Genomic DNA, 20421 nt, shown 5'->3' on the forward strand with positions numbered 1-20421 from the left:
ATGCACAACAACCACTCACATAGATGTGGAAGGAAAGAGATGGTACATACTTTCCACAGGACACTTGGGAAACTGGGCCATCAATCTCATCGATTTTCTGAGGGCCAGTCTTTGAAGAGTTGTGTCCTAATTGTCCTGCACTGTCATCTCCAAAGGTGAAAACACAGCCATTCTATGAAGGATTTTAACAAATCAAGCACCATCAATTTTTCCCCCGGCCAGATATATTAGTTTTATTATACATTTTTGCTATTACATGTTGTTGTCTTGGGGAACAAAGGTTACATTTGCATGCAAATGTGCCCGACTCCAACTGCAGCCATCTTATTTTGCAACATGGTCTTTTGCAGCAAGAAAAAGGAACCCACCAAAATAGTTTGAAGTTTCCCAACCTCTTTTTTCCACCTCTACACCCTTAGAGCATGTAAGCTCATCGCTCTGATCCAGCAGTAACATTGAAAAATATGGAAAGGAAAGAAGGAAGACAGCAACATTAAAGCTTGAAACAAAGCTAAAAATGTTTCTAGTCAAAGAGAAAAACAAAAATATTCACCTATGAGCTAATGAGCTAATTCAAATCCCAGCCACCACAATGACCCAATTTAAACAAGGTCCTTATGGAGAAATATCTGAACATGCGTCTCATTGTTAAGCAGCTCTAAGTTCATAAGCTCTGCACGTTGATAATGTAATTTGGTGGCTTCTGGCTTGCTTAGCATGTTGTGTGCAATCTGCCACTGTGATTTGCAAGTTACACTTTATGGTTTAGCATTCTCTGTTAACCGTGATGTATTTGGTAAGCCATGAGTTCAGAAAACATGGCTTGGCACTAATGAAATAAGTTATTGTCTCCATATTGCATTTGGCTTCCAACCCATATGACCTCGTGAAACTTCCTGCCACCTGCTATTCAAAAAAGCTTATTATTGTATCACTTGCAACAGAATAGTTGCCACCAAATAACTGCATGAAGAGCTGCTAGTTATGATGTCTATGGTTATTATCATCACTGAATATTAGCAGAATATTAGTAGGTTCCTATTCATGGATGGGCATTTTGATTGTTGACCCGGAATTAGGGGAAAACACAGAAAGTATTAATTGTGAATATGTGCAGATGGCCCCACTGTCTTTGGGCACTTGCAGAGTCATGGATACAAAGTCATGAGAGGATAGCAAGGAAAACACCCAATATCCCAACCTGAGAACATGCAACGTCTTTAGGGAAACATTTTTTAAGGAACATTTTTAGCTACTTCTGCTTTCTCCCTTCTTATCTATGGTATGCCAGCCTTTCTGGTTGAAGTCTTTATCTTGTGTGTGTCAGCTTTGCTGGGTGGATTGCTTATGTAATCAAAAAGTATAAATATAGGGATTTCCTGTCATTTGGGGCTTCTCTCTTTTAGAGGAGCCCGTCTTTGTTCAGCTGAATAAAAATGTAAAGATTTAAGGCAACTTCTGGTTTCCCGTATTTCTTTATCAAGCAACAACTCAGATCCTGCACAACATGATGAATGTTTTGGTGGTCTTTTGCTAGACACTGTGGGAACAGAATGCTGGATCTGGTAAGCTTCTGGTCTGATATGGCTGAGTTTTTATTATATTTGAATTACCATAGAGACCATATGTCAAGCCCTCCCAGGCTCAACATACAGGAGGGGGGAAGGTGAAGGACAGCTGTAAATCTGTGCTGATGCCAACAATGCCTTAAGTAAAACTGCTGCTTCCTGAGTCTATTTGCCTTCACGTCCTTCTTTATCCAGGCGTCCAGTAGGATCGTTGACACCATATCTGTTCCATCATTTTTTACATGTACAGTAGTATTCAAAGCTTCCTGACTATTCTACAAAACAATCCCCAATACCCAGTTAACAAACTGCTGCTAACAATATGAAAACTTTGTTTAAAAAGAGAATACCTTGGTGAGCACAGCTGTATGTTCATCTCCACAGCTAACATACGTCACTTCAAGGTTTCTCAGGGCTCCTATTGAGTAGGGTTTGAAGATCTGTTCTGTTGATACAAAAACCACACCACAATATTGTAACATTTTACATGAATATTCCAAGAACTATCCCAAAGTTAATTAAAATACGCCATTATTTATTAAGCTACTGTGACTAAAATCATGAGTGTAACAGAAATTGAATTAAAGTAGTCACAGCAAACTTTGAAAAGCCACTTTAGATGTTTCCAAAATGTTTCCAAAATCTTCAAACTGTCACTGTCTTTGACAGTGAGGGACAAAGAACTTGGTTTGAGAAGCAGTTGTTTGTCTACACCAGGAGCGGGCAACAATGGAAACTTTATGACCTGTGGATTTCAACTCCCAGAATTCCTGAGCCAGCATGGCTGACAAGGGACCAAACACATATTCAAGCCATCACTACCATTTTTTGTGCTCACATTTTACTTTGAACCCATCATTCAAACTCATAATAATTTTAAAATAATAACCTTCATTAATTATTTAATAAGTAATAATTATGCCACTTATATATTTTAGATATTTTAATGATATTATTTTAAAAATTGGATATGATAAATGTAACCCACTTTTATCCTGTGCCAGACATTTTTTTTCTAAACAAAAATACATGCTTAAGGGATCAGTCAAAGTCAGCCTGACTTATTAGATCAGGGGTGTCAAACTCAATTTCATTGAGGGCCGCATCAGCATTGCGGTTGTCCTCGGGGGGGGTGTGGCCAGGGTGGGTGCGGCTTACTGGGTGGGTATGGATGGTGGGGGTGTGGCCTACTGGGTGGGCGTGATCAGCTCTACATCATTTGCGTCAAGGGTGCCTGTGGAGGCCTGGGCAGGAGTGGGACAGATCTGAGGGTCTCTGGCAGAAAGGGACTAGGGCAGAGCCCATCAAACCAGATATGTGAAGTAGGCGAGGTCCATTTGCTGGCCACTTCCAGATGATAGTGCATTTCTTCATTCCTCACAAAGGGTGACACTTCCCCAGCATGCACCCAGGGGGTGGGGCCGACGCGGCAGTGACTGGTTCCTCGATGTTTCCAGACGGCCTTGTGGAGCTAAGACTGAATGCATTTTAGCATAGATGGCCACCACAAAAATTGTACATTGGCTCCCGGCCGGCCTGGACCAGGGCCAAGGCAGTGGGGGCTGTTCTCTCACTGTTTCCAGGATGGCTTCGTGGGCCGCATCCAGTCCCCGGGCCTTCTGTTTGACATGTCTGAATTAAATCATCTAGGGAGAAACTAACTCTCTTAGGATTATGTCCTATGCCAAAGAGGAACTATCCTATAGAAATCATCTAAAAGAATCAAATCAGGTCATCCGAAGTATCAATTGATTGGCTTACAAGTCTACCCCTAGAAGCTAACTCACACCCTACCCCAAATCCTCTTTTGTTGAAATTTAATTCCCAAAAGTTAGCCAAAAAAACTTCATGATATTGCAGAGTCTTTGTAAGGTTGCCTACCTTTGATCTAGAACAAGGGATTTCTTCATCTATATAGATACAACCCTTAGGTTTGGATCCTTTTGTTTATAAGCTGAGATTATGATCATAATAAAAAAGAGTCAGTTTTTCTATCTCATAAATTAAGATCCAGCATTAGGCAACCTTCAAAGACTTGGCAGAAATCCTGGTTGCCTTTCTGGAATCACCAATCAGGCCAGGGTTTTTTAAAATATTTTATTAAATGAACCACAAGTGGCTAACAACTGCAACATACTAAGACAAACACCATGTTTACAATCCACAATGGCTGGGATATCAAAACATTTAAATCAGACCAAACATACTTTGGCTTAATATGTTTTAATAATGCTGATGTCAATGCTGCTAACATTGGATGTTTTTGCTTTGACAACATATGGAGATGCAACCATTTTCCTTCTTATATTTTACTCTTAGAATTGGAGTTAAAATTAGATGATACTGGTGGGGAGGAATGTGCATGGGAGTTTAGTTAGACATAACAATACTGTATCTCGTGTGAGAACCAAGGTTTTTGAAATAAGAGATGGTAAGAATTGGCGGTTGGAGAACTGGAGGGAAAGTCTGCATTTCAAACTAATTGGAGAATGTGATTTCTGACTGTAAATTAGAGGAGGGAATTGTACTTTGATACTATGTACGCAGGGGAGGGGAATTCAGATTTTGGCTTTGGCTATGTAAGTGCCGATGCTGTGCTTCTCGAATAAAGATTATGGTAAACAATGCCTCGAAGTTCTTTGAAGAGTTTCATCTGTCGGAACCATGACAGCTGATAACTGCAGATATCAGACAGGTGAGGGAAGTATTTTACTCTAAAGACATGAAACCCACTTTTACTTATTCACTGTATATAACATGTGCTTTACAGGATGAAAGCCTGATGTGATTTCTGTTTGACAGAACAAAATAAAGACATTTATTAAATGATTTACTGTTATTTTATTGTACATGATCATTGGATTCTTGATATTCCAAAAGCTACTTTTTCTCTTCAATAAAAGAGAAATAAAAGGAAGTAAACAAGCAGCATGGACACTTTTTCCTGGAATACATTGAAGACAGACTTACCTTTTGAAGTTCTCTGATTTAAACCCAACTGATGTGCATTGTTCCTTCCCCAGCCGTAGACTACTCCAGAATGAGACAAGACAAAGCTGTGTGCCCCACCAGCAGCCACCTGGGCCACAGGGATGCCAGCAAGAGAGGAAATGTTACATGGAGTAGCTTGGGAAGGAAGTCCTTTGCCAAGACCCAGTTGACCATGGATGTTCTGTCCCCATGAAAAAACTCGACCATCTTCATTGGGGAAAAAAGAAGAAGAAAAAACCACCATTACATTCATTAGAATATGAATTGGGTCTACCGGCCCCTCAACTTTTAACATGATTATCAATTACCACGCCCTCAAAATTGCATTTGCTCTCTGCTGAAATCTTGTAGATTCATGGAATGATTTTTGGTGGAATATCACAAAAATCATTCAGAGTTGCCATGGATGCTTTTATGCCCACAAGCTTGGCACTGCCATTTATTCTAAGTCAGGGGTCTTCAAACTTGGCCCTTTTATGACTTGTGGACTTCAACTCCCAGAATTCCTCAGCCAGTGTGCCTGGCTGAGGAATTCTGGGAGTTGAAGTCCACAAGTCATAAAAGGACCAAGTTTAAAGACCCCTGTTCTAAGTAGAAGGACAGCTGTAAAGCTTTCTATTTTGTGGAAATAGCTCCCATGACTCATTATCTTCTCTAAATGGTTGGGGCAATAGCGTTTTAGAGTTTCACTTGAGCTTTTTCACACGACAACTACCAAGCTAGTAAATGTCAGCATGTGCATAGATCTGCATTCTCCTTGCCTGCATACAGGTAATCCTTGACTTACAACAGTTTGTTTAGTGACCATTTGAAGTTACAATGGCACTGAAAAAATAACTTGTGTCTGTTTTGCACTTACAACCACTGCAGCATCCCCATGGTCATGTGATCAAAATTCAGAAGCTTGGCAACTGACTCATACTTATGACAGTTGCCATGTGATCCCCTTTTTTGACCTTCTGACAAGAAGTCAATAGGGAAGCCAGATTCACTTTATAACCGTGTGAGTAACTTAATTATTGCAGTGATTTACTTAACAAATGTGACAAGAAAGGTCATAAAATGGGGCAAAACTCACTTAACAAGTGTCTCACTTAATAACAGAAATTTTGGGCTCAGTTGTGATTGTAAGTCGAGGACTCCCTGTATTCCAGATTGACATCATAGAAGACAGGTTGTCTTAACAAAAGCTTCTTGCAATTATTTATTGTAGTTTATAACTTTGGATCTGATCCTGCAACTACTTAGAAAAGAGCTTTGGGCTGTACACCACAGTTCACTAAATGCACGGTTTTTAAGAAATCATCATAATTTCATCCTTAGTGAAGAGAGTAGAAAAAATGGTCAGTTAATGGGAAGGGTTTCAAAGAATAGCATAAAATCAGCAGGAATTTACCAGTAGTTATTTAATTGCATTGATGTAGATAATCCTTCTTGGGAATTATCTATTTGCATCAAACTTTGCCTTCTAAATTCTGTATCAAACCAGATTTACAGTAATCTTTGACAAATATAGTCTCTGCCTAGGAAAATCTTAAACTATGAAGGAGCATGTGTATAGATGCATGGAATGAAGAAATTAAGAGAAAAATGAGATCCTTGCCCCTAACCAAAATAATTAAGCAAGAAAAAAGCAAAAATTATTGCAAAAAAATAATAATAAAATCTTATCTTACCTTTAGTTAGTGCTATGGAGTGATACTGTCCACAAGCAATTTGTATAACATTGTACATAGATAATGTATCTATTTTCCTACAGAATTTATCCAACAAAAAGAGAAATAATTCATTAGCATTCAGGATACAGAATTACATCATCATACAAAGATTCTTGGCATGGATATTACCATTTTAATGGCTTTGTCAATTAATTAAATAATAGGATAGGCATTACAAAAAATTATCAAATTATATTTTAATCAATAGTAATGATTCCAAATCCTAATTACACTAGATACATGCTAATTAGAGAAAAATATTGTAATTGAAGACTTTTTGGAGTTATCCATTAATCCATTAAATCATTTCTTTCTTTAGTTGCTATTTTAGGATGATTTTGTGCTACACTGATGCTGTTTGGTTAGCTGGACTGTAACTCCCATCATCCTTGGCAGGGTCTAAAGGGAGTTATAAACCAAAATATTTGAGGGGACTAGGTTAGAGAAAACTAAGCTTTATTTTAAAAATAGAACAAATAATGAGATAGGAGACTGGTGAAGTAAACTGTGCATCATGAAAGTATATGTAAGAATAAATTGGTTATCCTTTAAGGCATTCATTCATTCATTCATTCATTCATTCATTCATTCATTCATTCACTAGTCAAAGGCTAACATGAATAGGAGCTGTGGTGGTGCAGTGGTTAGAATGCAGTATTGCAGGCTAATTCACTGCTCACTGTCAGGAGTTCGATCCTGACTGCCTCAAGGTTGACTCAGCCTTCCATCCTTCTGAGGTTGTTAAATCTGGGGGACCCAGATTGTTGGGGGCAATATGCTGATGTTGTAAACTGCCCGGAGAGTGCTGTAAAGCACTAGGGGACAGTATAAGTCTAAGTGCTATTGCACTATTGCTATTACTATTTTGTAAGGCTTCCTCAACTGTCTAAAGAAGCGGCACATACATCAGCAAGCCTCCCATTCCAGCTATGGGAGGGATGTAGACCTGTTGCAACAAATCTTCCAAGCTTTCTTATCCAGCAAGAAAGGAAGCACCCTACCTCTATGAAAAGGAACATGCAGAAGGTCACAGATTCATTCCTTAATATCTCTCTCTTGGGTTTGGAAAGCTACACATTTATTCCAAGTGATAAATGCAGCACAGAACACATCTAGAAGAATGTCCCAAGTATACAATTAAATCAGGATTCAAATCTGTGTTTTCTTGACTAAAGGACTCCTATGCTCTAGACAAGGTTACTTGATAAAAACATGAATCAATTACTTACTTTGGAATCAAAGAGTTCTCTAATATTCCAGTGCCAAGCTGTCCAAAACCACCAGCTCCCCATGAAAATACCCTCCCTTGGTTGCTGATAGCCAGTGAGTGCTCCTTTCCACAGCTTATGTAGATGATCATCTGGGCTTCCAAGGCTTGGATTGGTTCTTTCCAAGAGAAAAAAGGACATTAATTTGCATGGTTATAAGAAGGATCTTGGGCACAGGTCGGCAACCTGTGGCTCCGGAGCTGCATGCGGCTCTTTGAGCCTTCCCCTGTGGCTCCCAGCCTCCTCTGCCATTTGCAGAGAGAGACAGAGACAGAGAGAGGCAATTGCGCTTCCCTGCTTCTCTCTCTCTCTCTCTCTCTCTCTCTCTCTCTCTCTCTCTCTCTCTCTCTCTCTCTCTGTGTGTGTGTGTGTGTGTGTGTGTAAAAGAGAGTGCACTCACAGTGTTCTCCAAGGAGCTGAAAAGCTTATTGGGCAGATCTTCTCCCTTTGCTGCGTCTCTGCAGGAAGCAGGAAGGGCAGGAGAGAGCTAGCTAGCCCAGCTACGCTGACTCAGGAATTCTGGGAGCTGAAGTCCATGAGTCATAAAAGAGCCGAGGTTGCCTACCCCTGAGCTTGTTGGAGAACAGCTTGAAGCCAGCTTGCCAGGTGAGCAGCAGATAGGAGAGGGGGGAGAAAGAGAGAGAGAGAGAGAGAGAGAGAGAGAGGGGAAAGAGAGAGAGAGAAAGAGAGTGGGGGAAGAGGACTGGCAGACCAAGGACAGAAGAGAGAGAGGGAGGGAGAGAGAGAGTCAGAGAGAGAGAGACCCTTTTAACATCTAAAATGAAGATAACATTGCATATATCCTTTTTTACCTATGTGTGTATGTACACACACACACACACACACACACACACACACACACACACACACACCTATAATAAAGGTAAAAAAGCATATATGCAGTGTTATCTTCATTTTAGATATCAAAAGGGTTTTGCGGCTCCCGGTGTTTTGTTTTCAGTGGGAAATGGGTCCAAGTGGCTCTTTGAGTGTTTTGGGTTGCCTACCCCTGTTCTAGGGTCAACGAAAGACCAAATGCTGGATTCTCACCATGTTTCTCTGGTCTTCCCACTTTCTCTCCAAGGTAATGCAGGACACAGCCCAACACATTCCATATCCCTTCAGCCTGCTCTTACTTAGTCTCAAAAAGGGTAGACAACATGACTTTCACATTGATGTAGCTAATGATGAATTGATCCTGGGTTACCCATGGGCTGGGAATGAGATGAGGGGACAGAATAGAAGTGCTGACAGAAAGGTGCAAATGCTGACTTCCGTGGTCCACATAGGTGTCCATTCTCATTGCTTTCCTCTTTTCTGCTGAAGAGATATGGTTGCGCAGTAGTTAGCCATTTCCCCCCCCCCCACACACACACACTTTATAGACCCTGCTGTCCAAGCAGAGCAGAGTCTGTTTCTCTCTTCTTTGGGTGTCTTCCATTTATCCAGGGCATGATGACTCAGCCCTTAAAGTTGCTGAGCTTGTCAACTGCAAAGCTGAAAACCCCAGTTCTAGACCCAACACTGATACCCCAGGACACCACAATCCTCATAAATCCACGCCAATTGCCAGGTGCCTGAATTCTGATCACATGACCATGAGGACACTGGTGGTTGTACCTCTGAGTACAGGTTGTAAGTCATTTTTTTCAGTGCCATTGTAACTTTGAATGGTTGCTAAATGAATGGTTGTTAAGTCGAGGACTACCATAGGAAGTCAGCACCCCCATCCAGAATGAAATATTTTGGGGAATATTAAAAAAAGCAGGAGAGAATATTTTCCCTAAAGGAGAAAAATCTTAACAAAGGCAGAAACAGCTCCAGTCTTCCCTTCTCAGGCAGAAACCTGAGGAGGCTAGCCTTTAGGAATGCAGATTTTCTAATCCATTCAAGAAGACTTGGCCAATCTATTCATGAGCAAAACACCTCCAGCCACAGAAGGCTGGAGTTGATGGGATTAAGAATTTACACCCCTCCATCCAGTTTCTAAGGACAGGACATGATCTTTAGGGCATTATAGGATTTAGCCACCACCATTAGAATAGTTCACTACATTGCACAACCCAGTGATGATGAACCTTTTAGAGACAGAGTGCCCAAACTGCAACCCAAAACCCACTTATGTATCATCGGGTGCCGGTGGGCATGGCCCATTGGGTGGGCGTGGCTGCGATGGTAATGGCAGACTGGGTAGGACTAAAAAGTTCAATCAATCAATTCCAACTTTGCGAGATCTTTCTTTTCCCATGAGAAGTTGAAATTGATTGATTGAACCTTTTTTTTTTTGCGCACGGAAGCAGAGGCCTAAAGCGAAAAGTTTTTATAAAACCCAGCTGAAAGCCTAGGACTGGGGTGATGGCGCATGTGCCCATAGAGAGGGCTCTGCGTGCCACCTGCGGCATGCGTGCCATAGGTTCGCCACCACGGCAAAACCCCTTGGAGCAGGCATGTCAAACTGCCGGCCTACAGGCCAGATGCGCCAGACCAAAACTGTGCCCACCCCATTGCCGGCAATGGGGGGAAAGTCCCGATACGTTGCACGACGTCACGAGTTTGACATGACTGCCTTGGAGCATCTCAATCAGAACCCTATAAAGGTCCTGAGCAGCCTCCATTTTATTTCCAGCATCTTAACCTCCATTTTATTTCCAGTGTCTTACTCCAGGCTTTGAACTAGACATGGTTGTTTCCCCCACACTTCCTTTACATGAGATAAGAAACAGGTCCTTCTGCCTGAACGACAGTGCATTCAAAGTGTGCCCTCTATAACACTCTGCCCCCAAAGAAATACTACTAGGTACATTCAATCCATCCTGTACCCTTATGATTTAATTCAGGGCTCTATAAAAGAAGCGGGACAAAAGACTGCTTCTACAGAGATCTTATCTTAATCTTAATGTAGTACAGTTGGAAGGGACCTTGGAGGTCATTTAGTCCAACCCCCTGCTCGCGCAGGAAACCCTACACCATTTCGGACAAGTCGCTGTCCAGTCTCTTCTTAAAAACTTCCAGTGTTGGAGCATTTACTGCTTCTTATAGCTAGTTTAAGAAAAGGGGTGAGAGACGTGCAAAAAGAAAATTGCTCACTTTTTCCTGTCTTTTCTTTTCTTATAGAGCTAAAAAGGGCAAAAGAGAGAACTTCCTAACCGAGAAAAAAACACACCGTTGGCTGTATTATCCATACCGGCCATTTATGGAAATGGAATTACAACAGAATTTAAGCGGGGCATTTAAGAGTAGGGAGCGGGAGAAGGGAACACTTCAATTTGCGGACAGCGAGCGCCCGTGGTTTCATTTATTGCAACGAGAAATGCTCTTTGTAAGATCGGGGATCAATAGCGTTCACCTTTATCCAGGTAAATCAGGTCTTTCTCTGGACACAGCAGCTGCAAAGTGTCTATGGCGGAGGGGGTGCTGTTTGATAGAAAAAAAAACTCTCCCCTATTGGAATCCCCAACTTGGACGGGAGCCCCACCCACGCAACGCAAACGGGGAAAGCGAAAGTGATCGCGGAGAGATTCGTTTTCAGAACCGCTATTCAAGAAAACGAAAGCGAAACTAAACGATGAGGGGGGGGTGTTTCCAGCGGACCGAGTGGCTACCGATCCATTGTTGGCCCACCGAGCTGGTTGGGCGTTGAGTCGGCGGTGGGTTCCACGAACCGCGCGACCTAACAAGCCACACCTGGGCTGGAAGGGCCAACCTGGGCAAAATGTAGGAAAATGATGCGCGGTGCGCGAAAAGAAGCCCGCTCGGAGTGGGCCGGCTGGGTCCCGCTCTTACCTGGCAGGTTGTATAGCCGCCGTCCCGCGGAGAGGGTCTTCCCCAGCTGGCCCTGGGCGTTGTCCCCGCAAGAAGCCAGGCTCCCGTCGGCGAGGAGCAGCAACGTGTGCCGCTCCCCGCAAGCCACCAGGACCACTTCTTGTACACCAACCGCTGGCGGAATGCGACGGAGAGGGACCGGCTGGGAGACCCCTTCCTCGCCCAAGCCCAGCTGCCCGTAGGAGCCTTCCCCCCAACAGAAGAGCATGGCGCGATTTGGTCCTTGGTCTCTGGCTCCTTCGATCCAAGATTTCTCCCAGCGGGAAAGAAAAAAAATCGGGGTGGAGCTCAGTCTTCCTCCCCCTCTGGGTATCAGCTGGAGGCGGCTCAGTTTTGATAGACAGGTGTCTATCAGAGCCCTGCCCACTTGCTCCGATCCCTTCGTGGTCCTGCTGGATTCGTTGAAACTCAGGAAGGCAAACTTCCTCTGACTCAGGGCGGGGTCTCTTAAGAGAGATCTGGGCAGCTGCTTCTGAAAAGATGCTGGCTGGTGCAGGTATATTAAAAAATAGGAGAGGGAAGTTGCTCGCTTACTCTCGTGTCAACTGTGGCTAGGAAGTTTTTTCCGCCTGGCTTTCTAAGAACGGTGCTCAGACGGGATGTTACCCTGACTTCTTCTTGGTGGCACTTGATAAGGCAAGCTCACTCCTTGTTGATCTTCCACTGCTGTGCTGGAGCTGGGTCTCATTGTCTGGTTATAAGGTAAGGTGACCAACCGTCCTCCTTTTGGGAGGACAGTCCTCCTTTTTTGAGTTCTGTCCTCCCTCAAAAAGTGTCCTCCTAAATGTCCTCCTTTTCCATATACCGTCCTCCTTTTGGGAGTTCTGTCCTCCTTTTCTGAGTTCTGTCCTCCCTCGAAAATATCCTCCTAAATGTCCTCTTTTTCTATATTTGAAGACTTATCTGCAGGGCATTTTTCCCCTCATAGAATGCTCAGAAGGTGTTCCGGGACCTTTTTTTGATGGTTTTTTTCAACTTTTGCCTGAGCTGTGCTACTCCCCCTATTGGCTTTCAAAAGCCAATAGGAATTGCTGCTGAGCGCGCCAAAACACCCAGGTGGCAAACTTTGCACGTGCAAGTTGCAGGAACTTTGCACCCCTCACTGCTATCCAACTACACCATCTCTTACTTAGTTCTGCAGATAGCTGGAGGAGACTGGAGCGGTAAGTTTCTCTTGATCTTCCCGGTTTGGTTCTACACGGGGATGCACAGGGTAGGCGGTGGTGCTGGGGGGTGGCTGCAGGGCCGGAGGCAGTGCGGCTGGTGCTTTGCGAGCCACAGGGCCGGCTCTATGGGGATGCGCAGGGTGGGCAGTGGTGCTGGGGGGACAGCTGCAGGGCTGGAGCCGGCGCGGCTGGTGCTTTGCCTTTGAGAGCTGTGGGGCCGGCTCTATGGGGATGCGCAGGGTGGGCAGTGGTACTGGGGGATGCCTGCAGGGCCGGAGCTGGCTTGGCTGGTGCTTTGCGAGCCGCGGGGCCGGCTCTCCACGGCAGGGCAGCGGTGCTGGTGGGGCAGCTGTAGGTGGGGGCGCGTCGGGCAGTTGACCTTCCATGGGCCGCGCCAGCTGGTGGTCTACACAGTGCTGACCTGCGCTGCCACCTCACCCTGTGCACCTACGTGGCCATCCTGGAGCACCTGGCTCATAACACCTGCCTCTGCCACCCACCCCCGGGCAGTCCAGCCTTGTAGATTTTTGGACAAGTGAGAAATCAAGATTGAATGTTGATACTCTAGCTGCAGCACGTGCCATAAAATTCAATATGAAGGATATTTCTTGTTCAGATATTTCCAATATATTGTTAGAAGATGATACATTGACAAAAAATATTCATTCAATGGAAAAGTACTCATTTAAATAATTAATAGGCATGTAAGCATAATTGCAATATAAAATGTTATTGTTACAAATGTTTTTATTATGCATTTATCATATTATAGTGTATTCTGTATTATTGTTGCAATAAATGCAATGTTTATTTACGATATTTTTTCTTCAATTTATTCGTGTCCTCCTTTTTGTTGTAAAAAAGTTGGTCACCTTATATAAGGGTATGTAGGAATCAGCTTGGGTAACTGGTCCGGAGGGACCAGCGTAAAATAAGAGACAGTAGAGTGGGTGGGGCAAGAGGTTCAGAAGAGACCCTAATTTCTCAGGCTGTAAAAGAGATGGTGGGGAAATTGTGCTTTCAGACATGCATGTTTCTGTTAATGTAGAATAAAATGAACATATAACATCTGAAGAACGGTTGCAGGATTTGGGTATGTCTATCTAGTCTAGTGAAAAGAAGGATGAGGTATAACTACGCAGAAATACAACAAAAGATACTTTACTTGATGCTACATATTCTCATGGCTGCTAGATTGGTGTATGCCAGTGGTGGCGAACCTATGGCACGGGTGCCAGAGGCGGCACTCAGAGCCCTGTCTGTGGGCACGCGTGCTGTCAGTCCTAGGCCTTCAGCTGGGTTTTATAAAACCTTTTCGCTTTAGGCCTCCACCGCCGTGTGCAAAAAAAAAAAAGTTCAATCTGTCAATTTCAACTTCTCGCGGGAAAAAGATCTTGCAAAGTTGGAATTGATTGATTGAACTTTTTAGTTCCACCCAGTCTCTGTTACTACCGCAGCCACACCCACCCAATGGACCACGCCCACCCAATGGGTCACACCCACCCGGCACCCAACAATGCATAAGTGGGTTTTGGGTTGCAGTTTGAGCATTTGGTCTCTAAAAGATTCGCCATCACTGGCGTATGCACAAAACTGGAAGAATAAAGAAATTCCAACAGAAGAGATTTGATACAAAATCCTATTGTGTGCTGATATGGATAGGCTTACAATGGAAATGAAGGACAAGACAGAGTCAGATTACTTTGAAATCTGGGACAAATTCTATTGTTGGTGTGAATCAAGGAGAACTGTTCGGGTTTTAAATTAGTGTTAAGAGAGATATATAAAACTGTATGTTAGTATATAGAGAAACAAATTAGAGACTGTATTGTATAGAAAAATATGTATATATAGAAATTAAGAATTATATGTATGATGAGGAACAAATTGTTAGGAATATATACACTGGAATGTTACGTTATGTCCATTTTTGTTTTCACTTTTATAAATAAAAAACTTTAAAAAAAAGAAAAGAAGGACGAGGGATGACATGATTGCAGTGTTCCAATATCTCAGAGGCTGCCACAAAGAAGAGAGAGTCAAGCTATTTTCCAAAGCGCCTGAAGGCAGGACAAGAAACAGTGGATGGAAACTAATCAAGGAGAAAAGCAACCTAGAACTAAGGAGAAATTTCATGACATAATTAATGAATTGGTGGAACGGCTTGCCTTCAGGAGTTGTGGGTGTTCCATCACTGGAGGATTTTAAGAAAAGACTGGACAACTATTTCTCCAGAATGGTATAGGGCAGGGGTAGGCAACCTTGGCTCTTTTATGACTCGTGGACTTCAACTCCCAGAATTCCTGAGCCAGCAATGCTGAGGGGAAAGGGAGAGTTTCCAAGCTGAGCCATGCTGGCTCAGGAATTCTGGGAGTTGAAGTCCACGAGTCATAAAAGAGCCAGGGTTGCCTACCCCTGGTATAGGGTCTCCTGCTTGTGTAGGGGGTTGGACTAGAAAAGCTCTAAGGTTCTTTCCAACTCTGTTATTCTGTTACATTCTGTTAAATTCTACTTACAATAAATTAGCTCGTCTGATTGTGTTTGTCTAGTAGTACAGCTGGTAAGGCTGATGCTTGTCCAGAACTCAAGATGGAAAAAATGAGTCTTGACTCCTAGAGAAATATGTGGGGTGTGGACTAGATGATAGATCTCACCATAGAATTATGAATGGACTCAACCCTCTTTTGTGTTCCTCGAGCAAATAAAATCAGGATTATTCCAATACGCTTAAGCCCCGATAAATTGTAGCCACCTAACTTAAGATATTTGATTATATTTGTTTTATATTTTGTTTTTTTTCCCAATGTACAGGAAGCCCTCGATTCATTTGGTGACCATTTGAAGTTACAAGCAGCATTGCAAAAGTGACTTATGACCACACTTGCAACCGTTGCAGCATCCCCCTGGTCACATGATTTACATTTGGATGCGCGACAATTGACTCACAGTGTCCCGGAGTCATGTGATCACTTTTGCAACCTTCTGCAAAGTCAATGGGGAACCAGTTTCACCTAACAACTGTAACAACTAATTAACAACTGTAGTGATTCATTTAACAAATGTGGCAAGAAAAGTCATAAAATGGGGCACAACTCACTTAACAAATTTCTCACTTAGCAATAGAAATTTTGATTGTAGGTTGAGGATTACCTGTATGTGATTTTTGCTTTGTTCTTTGCAACGCAAGGAGTTTTTAAATAAAAACTTGAGCTCCACTTTATAATATGAAGTACCAGATTGCTCCCGTAGAGGGTAGTGTACATCAAACATATTGACTCAGAATTAAGCGCTCTCTGATTAGCACAAAATCATATTTATTTGAATGATGATTTAAGAGAGGATGTAGCTAAGACACAGATAAGCACAGAGAATAGAAGTTTGAATTGGATTTCTCTGGGGAGGCCTTTGGCCCAGAAAGCAGGTAAAGGAAATGCTTACTGATTTTGTGTAATTTAAGTTTTAGTAAGAAGGACAATATATATACAAATATATATACAAATATATATATATGTTTTCTGAGGTTTTCGTGGGTGTTTGTATGTAGGGTTACATACATACATAAATTAACTCTGTTTGGAAGCTCAGAAAGAAGCAACACAAAGAGAAACATTTATCTATTCAAATAAAACTGAGCTGTTATGATCAGACATGTTTACATGATACATGGATCCAGGCTGAAGAATAGGAGAATTAAACATGAAAGTGACATCCAATATTGTGGCTATTATATTCAGTTGCTGTTTATCAATTACTATTTCTATCAGTTTGTAGTATCCTTGAGTATCCAATAGTAGGTGGCCAGGTGACATTTTTTTATGTTTTCAAAGAAAAAAAAATACTCAGGTAAACAATAGAATATAAACTATTTTCAACCAATAATACTTGAAGAAATTAAAAGTGAGGTCCTAAATGTATCTTTGAAGCCAAACATGGATTCTAAGTATAAAAACTGTTTCACCAAACTGTATTTTGGATAGCTGAATGTTATTTGCTCTTTCTGGAAAACTGTCCATGTCTTGCTTTCTAGGAGATTATGATGCCTTTGGCATCCTTCAAAATCACTAACCTTTTGTTAAAACCAGTGTCATCATCAGACAGATGAAACTCTTCAAAAGAACTTTGATGCATTGTTTACTTTAAAGAATCTTTTATTCGAGAAGCATAATATTGGCACTACATAGTTGAAGCCAAAAACTGAATTCCCCTCCCCTTGGCACAAAGTAGCAAAGCACAATTCCCTCCTCCAACTAACAGTCATAAATCACATTCCCCAATTAGCTTGAAACATAGCTCTCTCCACAGCTCTCCAGCCCGCCAAATTGTTATCAACTCTGGGCTCAGTAAACTTGAGTTCCCAGGGCTTAGTTTTTTTTTTTTTTATTATTGAATTTTTTTCAAAAATTTTACAAATAAACATCCACCCCCCCTCCCAAACCACCCCACCCTCCCCCCCCGACTTCCCAGAACTGAATATAGGATTATTTAACAAATTTTAAAAAATAACGTATACAATTTATAAGATAATTAATAATAATAATAAAAATCATAATAATAATATATATAATAATAATATACGTAAAAAAAAGGAAGAAGAAAAAAGGGAAAAAGAAAAGAGAGAGAGAAAGAAAAAAGAAAGAGGTAGGCGAAAAATAAAACATATATAGAAAAGTATATAAATAATAATACAGAAGAAGAAAGAAAGAAAGAAAAAAAAACAATCATTACAAGTTATAAAAAGGCTAAATAATATTTTTCCATATCTAAATTATGTTGTATAAAATTTATCCATTTTTCCCATACCGCAAAAAATTTCTCTTGAGATTGCTCCTTTAAAAAAGCCGAAATCTTTGCCATTTCTGCCAAATACGAAACTTTATAAAACCACTCTTGTAAAATAGGCAAGGATTCCTTCTTCCAATATTGTCCTATTAACAGCCTAGCGGCTGTAATCAAATTTAGCATCAATATAACCTCCCTAGCATCACAATCAGTAACAATACCTAATAAAAATAATTGCGGAGTAAATTTTACCCTCCTTCTAAAAATTCTCTGAATATTCCACCATATCTTAATCCAAAAAGCTTTTATATGCTTACACGTCCACCAGATATGATAATAAGTAGCATCCAAGTGTCCACATCTCCAGCATTTCGGCTGTAAATTAGAGTACATAATGGACATTTTCTTTGGATCAAGGTGCCATCTATAAAACATCTTATAAAAATTCTCTCTTAAATTTTGCGCTTGTGTGAATTTAACATTTCTTGTCCAAATAAGTTCCCAAGTATCCATTGAAATCGATTCACCAATATTCTGTGCCCATTTAATCATACAATCTTTAACTAATTCAGATTCTGAATCCAATTCCACTAAAACCCCATAAACTCTCTTAATATGGGTTGGCCTTTGATCTCTTACTTGTTTTAGGAGAGTTTCATCTTCTCTAAGCCAGCCCATTTTACAATCCATCTTCCATCTGTCCACTATTTGTCTATATTGGAACCATGAATAAGTTAGATTTTCATGTATTAGTTCTTCCAAAGATTTTAACTGCCAGTCTTGGCCATCCCATCTAAGTAACTGTGCATAAGAAACCATATCCATATTAACCCCTTTCCTTATACCTTCTATGGCATGCCGAGGTATAGCCCATAATGGTATTTTAAAATCAAATTTATAATACTTCCTCCACACTCTAAGCAAAGAGATTCTTATAATATGAGACTTAAAAACCCAATCCACTTTTTTATTAAATATTAAATAGGCATGCCATCCAAAAAGTAAATCCCAACCTTCCAAATGAAGTATTTCTATATTTGTTAAATTCACCCAATCGCTGATCAATGTTAGTACTACAGCATCATAATACAATTTCATATTTGGTACCTTGAGTCCACCTCTCTCACGAAAATCTTGCATTATTTTAAGTTTCACCCTTGGTTTTTTCCCTGCCCAAACAAATTTATTAATACCTTTTTGCCATTCATCTAAATTACGATCACTCTTTAAAATAGGTAACATTTGAAACAGAAAAATAAACTTTGGCAGGACATTCATTTTAATAACTGCAATTCTACCCATAAGGGATAACTGTAAATTGTTCCAATTTTTTAAATCCTTCTGTATCTCCGTCCTAACTGGACTCTCATCCACATTCCCCTTCCCAGCATCAATCAAAAGCGAAAGAGAAAAATGAATGCATTTCCATCTTTTGTCAAAGCAATAACACCCGATGTTAGCAGCATTGATAATCAGTAGCTTAGCCTTCTCCTTCCTTCCATGTGGGCAAAAGGATGGAGTAGTTATGAAAGAAAGTTAACATTGCTGAAGGACGCTGGTTAAAGAAAACTGCTTTAGTTTAAATCAGTGTTTCTCAATCTTGGCAATTTAAGATGCTTGGACTTCAGCTCCCAGAATTCCCTAGCGAGCGTTGCTGGCTGAGAATTCTTGGAGTTGAACTCCATAAATCTTAAAAGTTGTGGAGGTTGAGAAACCCTGGGTTAGAGAAAGCTGCTTTAGTCTAAATGTACAGAATATTCTTAACCATTTGTGTGCATCTGGGAGTGATACTTCAGCCTTGGGCTCTCAAGACCACAGAATTCTTCAGCTGTTCTTCTGCAATTGAGTTAATCTGAAGTGAAGTAGGAACCATTGTGTGTTTCACAGTAGTAACATGGGACCTATAAGGTAGACTATCTTAAATTGATGGAAACTCCCTTTGTTCATCCAACCTCATATAATAATAATAATAATAATAATAATAATAATAATAATAATAATGATGATGATGATAATAATAATAATCATCATCATCATCAGTAGATATGAAGCTCGAATTGCAAACTATAGGCAGAACCTCCAATTTCAATCCAATCAGAAACGTTTCTACCAATCCATCAATGGAGAAACTGCAAGGAATCAGTCAGTACCTGACAAGGAAGAAACAGTGCAGTTCTGGAAGCAGATATGGGATAACCCAAAGAAATACAACAAGGATGCGGCTTGGTTAAAAGAGGTGGATGCAAATAAAACAGAAGTTGAAATGAAAGAACTAGTAATAACAACAAAAATGGTAGAAAAAAGAGCAAAGAAAATCAAAAATTGGTCAGCACCAGGTGAAGATGAACTGCATGGGTTTTGGTTGAAACATCTAACTATTATACACCCACTCATTGCCAAGCAGTTCAACAATATACTACAAGGAGGAGAAATTGAAAAGTGGCTAACAACAGGGAAAACCTACCTAATAATGAAAAATCCAGCAAAAGGGGCAACACCATATAACTACAGGCCAATTACCTGCTTACCAACAACTTTCAAATTACTAACTGGTGTGGTAGCTGATGCAGTACAACAGCATCTAGTTGAAAACAATCTCTTTCCACCTGAGCAGAAAGGAAACCGCCCCAATAGCAGAGGAACAAAAGATCGACTCCTAATAGACAAAATGATCTTGGAAAACTGCAAGAAAGGAAGACCAACCTGAATGTGGCATGGATTGACTACAAAAAGGCATTTGACTCTCTGCCACATGACTGGATAATCAAGTGCCTAGAAATAACAGGAGTCAGTAGAAACATCAGAAAATTTGTGCAAAGATCGATGGCACAATGGAAGACACAGTTGCAGATCAATGGTGAGAAGCTGGGAGAGGTTAATATCAAGAGAGGAATATTTCAAGGAGATTCATTATCACCATTACTATTTGTCATTGCATTGTTTCCTCTGTCAACAATACTGAATAACTCAGGACATGGCTATCAAACATCAAAAACATGTGCCAGACTATCCCATCTCCTTTACATGGATGATCTGAAACTGTATGGAAAAACATCATCTGAAATAGAATCGCTGCTCAACACTGTCCGTATATATAGCCAAGATATTG

General features: G+C 41.0%; 1 protein-coding gene across 4 annotated transcripts in view; it reads right to left on the minus strand.

Annotated features, from left to right (window-relative positions):
* LOC120316051 (probable E3 ubiquitin-protein ligase HERC6) overlaps positions 1–11799 on the minus strand; it is a 38852-nt gene extending 27053 nt beyond the window's left edge. For 2 of the 4 annotated variants that reach the window (XR_005558851.1, XM_039361203.1), the window contains exons 1-6: positions 11329–11799; positions 7507–7663; positions 6236–6312; positions 4539–4766; positions 1919–2013; positions 51–172 (exon numbers count right to left, since the gene is read on the minus strand). Coding sequence is in view for 3 of the 4 variants with exons in the window: in XM_039361203.1 (XP_039217137.1) it covers positions 51–172; positions 1919–2013; positions 4539–4766; positions 6236–6312; positions 7507–7663; positions 11329–11575 (926 nt within the window). In the remaining variant the exon portion in view is untranslated. Of the gene's footprint in view, positions 1–50; positions 173–1918; positions 2014–4538; positions 4767–6235; positions 6313–7506; positions 7664–8595; positions 8866–11328 lie in introns of all 4 variants that reach the window. The other 2 variants (XM_039361204.1, XM_039361205.1) reach the window with 2 other exon arrangements.
* Between the last annotated feature and the right edge of the window lie 8622 nt (positions 11800–20421).

The sequence above is a fragment of the Crotalus tigris genome, unplaced genomic scaffold (genome assembly GCF_016545835.1).
Source record: "Crotalus tigris isolate CLP2741 ecotype Arizona unplaced genomic scaffold, ASM1654583v1 scf7180000019218.882973, whole genome shotgun sequence".
NCBI lineage: Eukaryota > Metazoa > Chordata > Lepidosauria > Squamata > Viperidae > Crotalus > Crotalus tigris.